At 58.5% G+C, this 12,194-nt stretch overlaps 2 protein-coding genes across 2 annotated transcripts; both read left to right on the top strand.

The window, feature by feature from the left end:
• Positions 1-2,500: 2,500 nt before the first annotated feature.
• LINJ_32_2810 (conserved hypothetical protein) lies at positions 2,501-4,873 on the top strand (the record flags this gene model as incomplete). The annotated part of the gene is made up of 1 exon (XM_001467920.1): positions 2,501-4,873. One exon carries the CDS (start codon positions 2,501-2,503, stop codon positions 4,871-4,873), a length of 2,373 nt encoding a protein of 790 aa, XP_001467957.1.
• Positions 4,874-6,064: 1,191 nt separating this feature from the next.
• On the top strand, positions 6,065-7,525 carry AAT16 (putative amino acid permease; the record flags this gene model as incomplete). Its single annotated transcript, XM_001467919.1, has 1 exon — positions 6,065-7,525. One exon carries the CDS (start codon positions 6,065-6,067, stop codon positions 7,523-7,525), a length of 1,461 nt encoding a protein of 486 aa, XP_001467956.1.
• Positions 7,526-12,194: the final 4,669 nt, after the last annotated feature.

Raw genomic sequence — 12,194 nt, 5'->3', positions numbered from 1 at the left:
TGCAAGCGACTCGCGGCGCTGAATCAGCGAAGCGCTGCGCCGCTGCAGACGCCGTCTTGGGGCCTCCCCTCCTCCTTTCTCTCTTTCGTGCTGGACTCCTTCATTCCACGGCTTTCCTCATTTATCTGTGTCGTTTTCCTTTTCCTTTTCCATCCACCGGTATTCTGCCACCTCGCCGGGCACACAGGGTGCATATACCCTCCTCTTCACACTGAGGTCATTCATCGACACACACACGCACAGAGAAACACAGGCGCACATGCAGCGGGCGGTGCGCCTGCATGCATACTCAGGCGCATCTTCCTCGTTCGTCTCTTTTTTGTGCCGCCTCTCGGGGACTTTGGCAAGCTATTGAGTGCCGCTGTCAGCTCTCTCTCTCTGTGCTGTTTTTCGCTCCTTGTCGTCATGTCATGAACGCGGTGTGCTCTTGAGCGCCACGGCCTACACTAATTTCTACCACCACCGTCGTTGTCTCTGTCACGCCAGTCTCTCTCTTCTTTGCGTACGCCAGAAATGTCTGTGCATCTATGGGCGGTGCTCGTCTCTGGGCGCGTGTGCGTGCGCGAGCGTGTATGCCACGCGCAGCAAGGTGAAGGCACCAGTCGGCTGTCAACGGGCTCTTTCACATCTCCCTCATCTTATTTTTTCGCTTTCTGAGGCCACTTCTCCTTCATTTCGCCCCGCTCGCTTTCTTTATCGCGCGCGTACACACACACACACACAGACACACACACCGACTGTTGGCGTGTGTTTGTGTGCACAGCTCTCCTTGCCCCCCCCCCTTCCCTCGTCGTTGTCTTTGGCCGGGGCTCTCCAGTTTTTTCTCCGTCGGGGTTGCAGACGAACCGCAACATGAACGCAAAGGAAACAAAGAAGTGCGCAGCACATCACCTGTTTTTCATTCTCGGGCACAGCGGGGCGGCGGCGGCGGTCACACTACTACCCCTTGTGTCCTGTATCGTAGTACTCGTTCACTGCACCCCTCGAATGAGATAATGACGGGTGGTGAGAGCAGCACTGCGCTCACTCGCTTTCTCCTCTTATCCCCGGTCTTTGTGTCTCGGAGCGCGAGAGGGAGCTCTTCCAATGCGATGCACGTCGCGAAGTCGATCGCTGCGCGCCCGAAAAGGTGGGCTTGTATTGAGCTGCCCATAAGTGACAACGAGGTCGTGTGCCCCCTTATCTTCTCGTGGTGTATCTCCGCGGCATGCACTCTGTCCCGCCACTTCCGTACTCTGCTTGGCTGTTTCCCTGCTTCTCTCTCTCTGTGTGCGCCTCTTTTCTCTCCTATCTCACTCTTTCTCTCTCCCCGCCTGCGCGTACGGAGCGGGGGATGACCAATCAGATGTCCACACGCTCCCTCACCCCAATCAAGGGCGTGCATCATACATATGTGCAACCAATATGCTGTGACCTCCTATGATCTCTGTCGATGGTGCGCGTGATGCGCGTCTTTTAGGCGGGTTTTTGCGAATTCGATTTCTAATCCTTCACTGCCTCAATTCTTTCGTAGGCTTTCACATCGTGTGAGCGAAGGTTTGCTGATCGAAGAGAGTTTTCGCTGTCTGTACCTGTGCGCGCGCCCATGGCTGTGACGCCATGCGCTAGAAAGTTGCCCCCCCCCCGCCCTTCATGTGTTTCCAACGGCGAAGAAGTGTGCCGAATCGGAGTCGGCTAATTCTCCGCGTCAGTGGTGTGGTCTGCGTGTGCTGTGCGCCGCCGCTCATGCTACGGAGCAGAAGTGTGTGTGTGTGTGTGCAGAGGACTATGCTGGGCTGCGTTCGATCATCGATGCGGCCTTCTCTCTCCCCTTGCCGCTCGCCGCATCATCTGCAGCTTCAGGCAAACCGAGTCTATCTTGAGGCACGCGTACACGCAACTCATCGCGCCGTGTGACTAGACGCGAGGCTCCCCCTCGTTGGGTGACCGCCACTGCAGCGCTTGTCATTATGCGGGCGCTTCCCGAGCCATCAAGGGGTGCAAAGAGTCGAGGGAACAGTCTGTGCGGGTTGCGGAGGACAGCACAGGCTTTTTCTCGTACCCCTTCCCTCCGCGCGCTCTGGCCGTTGCACCTCGAACGTGCATCTCTCTCCCTCTCCGTAGCAGTGCCAGGCGCAAGCGGCGTGCACATGCGTTGCTCGTCCCCTTCTACGTCTCTCCTTTCTCGACTCTCTTTCCCCGCTCGCTCGAACCATGGTGCACGCTCTCTGCCGAACCTGACGTTGCGCTGGATATAAGTGCCCACACACAGGCCCACGCATCCACACAAGTGGGCCGGAGACCTCGGATAGCGGCAGAGGCGCACATTGTTCTCTTGCTGCTTTTTTTTTTGGTGCACCCTTGCGTGCTTCTCATGCTGCGTCGCCGCTCTACTGCGTTGGCGGCGAGGAAGCTGCCCAATCCGGGCAGCTCGCTTCTCAACCCTCGCAGCTATCGCGCCAAGCTGCGCCGTGCTGCAGCCATGGGGGCGCAGCAAGAGGCGCACTTTGAACAGCAAGCCATGCTTGCAGAGCTCGGTGGGCCCGGCAGGACAGGGGCCGCATCACCGCCCCTGTCCTCCTCTTCGCGTACGGCGAAGAGTCGCAAACAGCGCCGCAAGCATCATGTACAGCAAGTGGTTGGCAAGGACGTCGCCGAGCGTGCCAAGTCGATGACAGATGCGGAGTGGGAGAGTGTACCTATGGCGGACAAGCATGCATTCACTAAGTACATGAGCAAGCTCTTGCGCGAGCACCCGACGGAGGCGACAGAGCAGCAGCGGCGTCGCTACTTTGAAACGACCATGGCTGACCCGCGCGACCTCGATCCGAGTCGCACCGTGCGAGACGAGTTCGAGCGACTGAAGATGGGGCTGCCCGTGCAGCTCAAAGACCCACAGCGTTCACTTGGCGTCTCGCAGGCCATATTCGAGGCCGGTGACGCAAGCCTGTTTGACCCTGACAAGGTGGACGCACTGGAAGATGCAATGGTGCAGATTAAGCAGGTGTTTACGGACTACGTGCGACAGCGCCGCGAGGGCGTGAGCACGGAAACGGCCCGCCGCAAGCTGGCGAACATGCTGGCAGACTTGAACGTCGAGACGCAGCGACATCTGAGCCACATGTTCAAGTACGCGGAGGAGAGGGTTCGGCAGGAGGCGCGCGAGGAGCGGAAGCGGCAGCTGAGCGAGCTGCAGCGGCTGCGGCGACTTGTATCGTCGCCAACACGGCATCGAACTTCTCCGTCGTCCGAGCCATCTGCTCCGACCCCCTCCACCGGTGCGTCGGTACCGGAAGGCGGCGCGTGCCCTTCGACGTCGTGCTCAGCAGTGGATGCAGGCCTAGGCGCCGACCATGACACCTTCTCTCCGTCTCCTGCAGCTCTTGCCAAGACGAAGAAGCGCGCCGCCTTGAGCCGGTCACTGGGCAAGGCCCTCGGCTTGGAGCTCAGCGTCGTGGAGAGCCTCATCACGGAGCTGGAGGCACAGGAGAAGTTCATGCAGTTCTGTGAGGTGTTTGCTCGCCTCACCGTCTCCCAGGGGTTCCGCCACGGCCCCGAGGACGAGCGCCTCGACGCATACACGGAGAGCCTTAGGCGGCTGTACTCCGTAGACGCGAATAAGCTCAGCACACTTGACGTTGTGCAGTACCTCGCCGCCAAGGAGGAGGCGCACCCAGTGGACTGGGCAAAGCGGTGGTACGAGCGCCTTGTCCGCATCCCGCTCGAGCACACGACGGAGTACAAGCGACTGGAGGCGATCCGCGACGGCGACACGGCGGCGCTGGAGCTGCAAGCCCGGGTCGCGCGCGAGGCGGACGCGCCGGTGTCCGCAGGCCACGAAGCCGCCATGCAGGCCGAGCGGGCGGCTGCCGGTGGGCGCACGCAGCAGGCGGTGCGCCTGGTAGAGAAGATGTTCATGCGCCCAGACGACCCACGGCTGAAGAGTTTACACGAGCGGAGACTGCGGTACATCGCCTATTTGCAGATGGAGCGGCAGATCGCGCAGGCACGTGAGAACGCGAAGATTTTCGAGGGTGTCGAAGCGACAGCAGAAGCGGCGGAGTGCCGAAAACTCTACGCGCAGCTCATGGAGCGTAAGCAGCGGCTCGCCGCGCTCGGCGACTCTGTCAACTCCTCAGCAGCTTCCACCACCGAGGCTGGCGGCACCGAATCGATGGGCGGCTCTGCCGCTGCGACCTCCGGTGATGTCGCTACCGCAGTCGCCGCGACTGCCGGCAACGCGAACGTGTTTGAGCAAGACGCTGAGGCTGCCGCATTGTTCGAGCAAATTGGCCGCATCACCCAATCAGTCATCCGTACCTACAGCCGAGAGACACGCCGACGTAGCAAGGCCGCCGCCAAGGCTGAAGTATTCACGCGTGTGATGCAGCAGGTTGGCCTCACGAACGCGGACGGCAGCCGTGCCGGCCGCGCCGAGGAGCTTCAGCGGCTGCTGCAGGCGAAGAAGGACAAGGTGGCGCAGCGTCTGCTGAATGTACTAGAGGCGGACGTGAAGTCCGACTTGGAGTGGCTGGATGCCATGGACGAGGCTGAGCGGCCACCGCTTCTGCCCATCCCAGAAGGCATGTCCTACGTCTCTGCCGCGGATGTGCAGGCCTGGAAGGAGGTCCGGGATGCTGACAAGGCCCTTTCTGCCGACCCGTTTCGCAAGAACAAGAAGCGGTTTCAGCCACAGCTTTTTGGGCAGCAGTGGCAACTGCCTGATAAGCCGCTTCTGTTTTGGGGCACCGGAACACGGGCGGTGCAGCAGGCGCTGGAACACGCCGCTGACGATGCAGAGCGGCGCCGTCGTGGTGAGCCGCTGGCGCCGCCGTACCCCTGCCCAGAGAATCCGTGGGGCTGGAGACTCGTCAAGGACGTCCTCGATGATTAAACAACCCCAGGGCCCTCGTGAGGAGGTGGTGCGCCCTCCTGCCTGCACGTGTGTGCCTGGGTGTCTTCTTCACATGTCTGCCTGCACTCATGCTGTACCCGCGCATACGCACACGCGTGCGCTCATTCCGCGTCCGCGTTCCTCTGCGCGGCGCTTTGGATGCATCTGTGCTCTGTTGTGTGCATGCCTGCGCCCCCCCCCCCCCCCGAGGATGTTTTCTTCCTTTCCTCATAATCGCTCCCCTCTATCACACTAACGCCAAACACCCATCAACAAGCAACTGCGTCGTCGTATTTCGTCTTTTTCTTATGGGAGAGCAGTGCGTCTCATACTCGCCCCCCGAGTGCTCGCACGAATTCGACGTTCTTACCTCATCCCCTCTTGCGAGAAACCACCGTGGACGGATGGCTTTCGCGTGCCTTTGTCTGTCGTTGTGCAGCGGCGCATGCGAGGATGCCGATTCCTCGTTATTACTGTTTTTTTTTCTTGTGTGGACGCGACGGTGATCATACGCTTACGCGCTCTTCTCGCTGCCTCGCCATCGACTATTTCGGGGGCGAGGATGGATGCCAGAGGTACACGTCTGCTCCACCGGTGGCTCTCTCTCGCGTGTGCCACCCATATCTTTTTTCGATCTCTTTCTCTCTCTCGTCCTCATCCGCCCCTCCTCACGCGGCCACATGGCACCGCCGCTGCTGCGGTGCTGCGGCCCCATATTCCTTTCTTCCCTTTCCCACTCGCGCCCTCCCACGTCGATGCGTAGCCTCCTCTTAAGAGTTTTAATCAGTAACAAAAAAAAGGACAGAACAGAGTGCACACGCACGTACACGACCCCTCCCCCCCTCCCCCCAGCTCGCTCCCGTACGACAGCTTGAAAGCAAAGACAAGAGGCGCACACGCACTCGCTCTTTGCTCACGTCAACAGAGGCAAAGGCAGGCTCGACGATATCGCACACGGTCAGCCGCGTACGCCCGTCTGCGCCCTGCTCAGCCGTTCTCGCCCTCGCAAGCTGCAACAGCACCACGCCCTCTGAGGAGCAGCCCTCTTCGCACAATCGGGTCAACTGGGCACTTGTTTGCGTGAAGGGTACCCCGTCCTGTTCGCCGACCTCGTCGAACGACACCATCTCCCCAACAACACCCCCAGTGTTTGCTGTTGACGAAAGAACCCCGCTGCTGTACAAGGCAATCATGAGCGGCGCTAACCACCACAACCACTCCAGCGACAGCGACGACCGCTCCGCCCCGCTGCCCGAGGAGCTCGCCACCCACTACCCCTACACCGAGGCGGGCGGCAATGTCCTTGCCGCAGACAGCGCTGCTGTCACAAAGATGAAGGGCACCGCGGGCGAGTCCTACTCCTCGTCCAGCGTCGATGGACTGGCCGTGCCGCAAGCCAACTCCACTGGCGTGCGCGGGGCCATCGAGAGGGTCTACTCCATCATCCCCCATGGTGGGCTGGTCGCCAACATCTACAATCTGGCAAGCGCCACCCTCGGTGCCGGAATTGTCTCTGTGCCGTCCGGCTTTCACCAGTCTGGTATGGTGGTGTCCGTTGTGCTGCTCGCCATTGTGTGTGCGTGCACCATTTACTCCATTCGCTTGCTGGGCCAGGCGAAGCTGAAGACGGGTCTGCGGTCGTATGAGGAGATGGCGCGCGGCATGCTGGGTCGCGGCTGGGACTACTTTGCTGCGTTCCTCATGCTAATGTTCTGTTGGGGCACGTGCGTCGGGTACGTCATTTCAGTCGGCGACTTGCTGTCGCCGATGCTGGATGGCCCCAACACGAACGCGTTCTTTAAGACGGACAATGGCCACCGCATCCTCATTGGACTGATCTGGTTCGTTGGCATGTTCACGTTGTCGCTGCCGAAGGAGATCAACTCGCTACGCTACGCGTCGGTGATCGGCGTGTCTTTTGTCGTCTTCTTCGTCATTTGCGTGATCGTTCACTCCGCCCGCAACGGCCTCAAGAACGGCATCCGCAAGGACATCGTGCTCGCCAACAACGGCATGCCGGCCGTCAACGGTCTCACGCTGTTCATTTTCGCATTCATCTGCCAAGTGAACGTGTTTGAGATTTTCGACGAAATGCAGAAGCCCACGCTCGGCCGCATGACGCGCGACGCGACGATCAGTATGCTCGTCGTGGCGTTGCTGAACTTCTTTTCCGGCTTCTTCGGCTACTGCGATTTTGGCGCGGAGGTGGACGGCTCGATTCTGCTGCTGTACCGCCCGCTTGAGGATCCGCTCTTCATGATTTCGTACATTGGTATTTGCATCAAGCTGTGCGTCGGCTTCGCCATCTGCATTCAGCCCTCGCGCGATGCCATCTACTACTGTCTGGGGATGGGCAAGACGTCTGATGTGAAGGACTGGCTGAACTGGATCGTCAGTGGCTTCCTTGCCCTTGCCGCGCTCATCTGCGGTCTCTTCATCCCCAGCATCAACATTGTCTTCTCCCTGCTCGGCGGTATCTGCGGTGGCTTTCTCGGCTTCATGTTTCCGGCGTACTTTTTCATCTACTCGGGTGGCTTCACGCTCAAGAAGGTCGGCATCCTGAACTACCTTGGCTGCATCGTGCTGATCGTTGGTGGCGTGGTCGCCGTCGTCTTCGGCACTGCTGTCGCCATCTTCAGCGAGATCCCTTGATTGGACGGACGCGAGTGCGTTCAGGAGGTAAGAGCAGCGGTACCCTTACGCGACATGAGGCCGCTCTCGTGGCGTGCCTCCGCGTGTGGCGGAGTACGTGCCAACTTTGCCGATACCCTTGTGGTGGTGGCGCGGCGGTCGACTTCGGCGCCTTTCCTGGTTAACGTGGTCTGCCGCCCTTCCCCCTCCCTCTTTCTTTCTGTCTCTCTCTCTCCCTGTCTCTGTCTATACCTGTGTGTGTATTCCCTCTTCAACACGCGTGTCTTCTCTGTTCTCTCCGTCTCCTCACCCCCTTCTTTTATCTTTTGTTTTTTTTTTATTGTTTCCCCGCCTGCCGCCAAGCAAAACCATTTTCTCCTCTTGTTGTAAAACCAAAGATCGCGCGATGCGAACCAAACCAACAACAACAAAAAATTTTTGTTGTGCGTGTTTGAAAAATAAGTAAGCGCCAACTAAGCGCGAACTTCTTCCTTTTTTTTTGTTGCCCCCCCCTCCCTCACCCCCTTTTTTCCTTTTCTTCTGTCTTTCTCTTCCACCCGATCAAGGTGTTTTGTATGTTGTGTTTGGGTGCATGCGTGTGCGTGTGCGTAGGTACGCGTTGATGGCGAGAAAGTTCTTTGCCCGCTGCCCGCTGCCCGCTGCCCGCTGCCCGCTGCCCGCTGCCCGGTGCTCTCTCTTTCTCTTTGTGGTGTCGCGTCCTTTCCCTTTTTTTTTGTTTTCTGTGCTCGTCCCTGTCCCCGTATGCGCTCACGGAGGCAAAAATGGCCGACTTGTTTTCATCTTTGCTGACGACCTTTACTTCTCGGCCTTCTCGCTTTTACTGGACACATGTAAGGACGCAGGAGCAGTCTTTGACGGGAGAGCAACCAGCGAAAGAAAATGGAAGCGAGGAGGGCATTCATCTACGACACGCGTACATATGCCGAGTCTCTCTCTCTTTCCTGAAGCACACACACACACACACACACACAGACGCGCGTATACGCCAAACTGTATTGTTGTGCGTTTACGTTTTCTTTTTTTTTTTTGCGTTGATTTCTTTTCATTTGTTCTTGTAAACACCTGAGTGCAGAACCTGTGAAAGCCCTTTTCCCCTTTCTCACCATCGGCGACTGTCTTAGTCTTCCCCCTTCTTTCCCGCGTTCTTGCTTCTAAGCGCGCATTTCCATGATGGTTATGAGATTAGGCTTGTGTGTGTGCGTGTGTCCTGGACTGACCGCTCACAACTGTCACCACCGCCCTTGTGTCTTACCCGTCACGCATCTCGCTCCCTCTCTCTCTTCGAATTCTCGCTCGCTTCTGTGTGGCTTCCTTTTCGTCTGATTCTCTTTATCGCTGAGGACGAAGCGGGACGAGAGCGCGATGTTGACGTTGGTCATCACGGATCTGTGTCTGTTTGTCTGCCTGCCTGCCTGTGTGTGTGTGTGTGGTTAGGTCGGCCGAACACCGAGGTTTCACAGCAACAGAAAGCGACAAAAGCGCCAGGCGTGCGTGAGAAATGTGTTTCGGCGTGCGGCTTCTTTTCTTTTGTTGTTTGTTGTTTCGCTCGTTTTTGGGTCTTCTTTCTTCCCTCCTTTTTGCCTATGTGTTTGCTTCGCGCGCGTGCGCTTTTTGGTGGTGGGTGGGGCACCGGCGCTGCTTCACCATTCCCGCGCATGTCTCCCTCTTTCACCTCTACGCACACTACCTCGACTGCGAGTGACCTTTTCTTTCCTGCCTCTTGTCTCTACTTCTTTTTTGCGACTCACTGTGTGATGCCTCTGCCCCACCTCTTCTCTCTGTCCCTCGCCAAGGGCATCGCAGCGCACCCCCCTCCCCCCGCCCTGGCGCATCACCTTGCCCGTTTCTTCTCTCTTATGGTGGCCGTTCGCTACGCTGCCTGGCTGCGTATGAGACCCCCGTGCGCTCGAGGTATCGACATTTTTGTGTGTTGCTTGAAGAGGTGCAGACAGTCGACAGCTGTTGTCTTCATTTCTCTCTCTACCCCGTGCTTTCGTGTTTTGCGCTTTCTTCGGGTCGTATTGCTCACCTGCATGCGGCAGGGGCGGTGGTGGCGAGCTCTCTTTCTTTAGCCGCACATGTGCTCACGCACGCACAAACAAGAAAAAGTAATGGTGAGAGGAAGCAACGCTTGCCTATATACATATTTGCGCGTCTGTGTTCGTATATTCAGTTGCTGTCTGGAGCGTGTGCGGAACCGCGTTCTCTCTTTCTCTTCATCTCTTTGTTTTCTTTTTGTTTGGACTCCTCTCTACCACTTCGCTGACACGCATGCGCGCGTGGCTTTCAGACTCGTTTTCCCTTTCTCCCTTTCTGCGCATGAGCGGAGAGCCGTGGCGGGAGTTGGCCAAGAGAGTGAGGCGGGGAGCGGCCGCGGAAGAAGGTTAAACGAAAACCAGAGCTGAAGAACTTGCTTCCGAAATAGCGACTCCCCGCGCTTAGATAGACACACATATACATGCTTCTTCACGAGTGCTCACGACTAATTATCGCCAGCACCCACCAATCGGACTTGAGGAAGAGACGCACACGCGCATACAGACACACGCTCGTGAGGAGGCCAAGAGACATTCTCTCTCTCTCTGTCCTTCGCTCCCACCACCACCAGCACCAGCACTAACACCTCCAGTACACCAGGTGCTTCTTGTATCGATGAAGCTCGGTGCGTGTGTGCGTGTGCGCCTCTCTCCCTCTCTCTCTGTGTCCGTGGGAGTGTATATCGGCGTGGCGGCCTTCCCCACATCAGGCAAGCAAAGGAGGAAGAAATGGAAGAACACGCTTCACGTCACCTTTGCATGCGCAATATGTAGCGCTCAGGAAGGAACACAATAACGAAGGTCGATAACAGCCACCCCTCGGAGGAAGAGGGCGCGGAACGGCACGCTCGCTGTGGATGGCAGGGTGAGCCGACACAGACCCATGTGCTCGCATTGTGTTTGCGCTGCACAGGCGGGTCTCGTCTATCGCCGCACGCGCAACTCGGTGTCGTGCAGGGGCCCGCCCGCAAGGAGAGGGCGACGAAGGCGATGCCGACGGACATGGATAGTTTGTATGGCCTCGGCGCACCAGCGCAGTTGAGCCGCGTATGAAGAGAGCAGCAGCACTGCGGCTTCTGCACTTGGAATCGAAAAGAGGCTGATGAGGGAGCTGTAGAAGCTGCAGATGAAGCTGCAGATGAAGCCGCTACATACACCCTCATCTTCACTCACTCGCCTTTTTGTGTGCTCTCTCCCGCTTTACAATCGTCGTGTCATTGCTGCTGCCCGTCCCTCTCGCCTTCGCCCCCCCCCCCCCCCGAACGCTTCGCAAACACAAAGGCGCCATCGTACTAGACAGCGATAGTTCGCCATATGCGAGTGAGCACTAGAGCGCAGGCGGCGTTCCCTCCCTGCCTTGTTTCTCCTCACACACACCTTAGAGACTCTGTTTGATATTCGGCCTCCTCATTGTCTTCTCCTCTCAGAGCTTTTAAGGCGTCAGGCGTTGCGGTGCGCACCTGCGGAGGTTTCGCTGCGCAGGCGCGCAGTTCTGTCTTTTACTTTTATCACGTCGAACCGCTCTCTCCTCGGTCAATCCTCGCTTCTGTGCCCATCTTTCCTCTTCCTCTCAGCTCCTTCCTCAAACTGCCAGGCTGAGTGAATTGGTACTGCTGAGTGAGCACTCGCCGCGGGTGATGGCCGCTACCCCACCAGCGCTGCTGCTGGCCGAAGAGCAGCGAAGGTTGCTTGATCAGTTTGAATTCCATGTTATTCAAGAGAGGGGGGACACGTCGGTGGTCTGGGTCGGCTCTGCCATGCGGAGCGGACCGACTTCGACCAACAACGGCAGTGTGAGCGGCACCACGCCCAGCTCGAGCGCGTCGAGCGGCACCTCTTCCCCTTTCGCTTGCGCCCCCTCGGTAGCCCCATCAAAAGCGGTGCCTCCTGACAGCGAGCAAGTCGCGAGAGTCACTCGCTTCGACTTGACCGCGCCCCATGGCGGAGGTCGTGTCCCGCCTCTCACAGGGGCGAAGTGCGATCCGTTGCAACGCATGGAACCAGCGCAAAGCGGAGTTGCCATGAATAGTCGAGCGCAGGAGCTGGAAGCGCTGACACCGCCGAGCTTGCATGTGATCGCTGCCGCCCCGCTGCTGCATGACAATCTCTCTATTCGAAAAGGTGACTTGGCGTCTCCAGTGACCGGTGTGTCTGTCTCCTCCTCTCATCAACCCAGCAGGGGCTGGCGCGCGCATGTTGGAGGTGACTCTGCTGTGCCTCTCGGAGAACTCCTGCGCCACGTCGACGCCGACGCCCTCACCGGAGCGACACAGACGTCCGTCGACGAAAAATGCAAAGAGTTGGCGGAGCGTCTTCTGCGGATGTCGGCAGAGGCGGATGCGGTGGCGTTGGCCATGAACCACGACGTGGTATCACCGCTTGAGTTCTTCTGAGAAAACCCCGAAACGCATGAGAGACCGAAGCGACAAAGAAAGAGGAAGCAGGCAAGGAACGCGCCCGCAACGGCGGTGCACTTTCCTCCCCATTCGCCCTCTGCCGCCGCCTGTTTCTTCGCCCGGCCGCTCTTTTCCCCCTTTTTATTTTGGCTGACCTGCGCACACCGCTCTACCACATGCGACAGGGAGGCGAGAAGGGCTGACTGTGGGCCCCGATATTGCCTTTGGGTGGTTCTC

This window comes from Leishmania infantum, chromosome 32 (assembly GCF_000002875.2).
Source record: "Leishmania infantum JPCM5 genome chromosome 32".
Classification (NCBI taxonomy): domain Eukaryota; phylum Euglenozoa; class Kinetoplastea; order Trypanosomatida; family Trypanosomatidae; genus Leishmania; species Leishmania infantum.
This window is presented reverse-complemented; position numbering and strand designations above follow the sequence as displayed.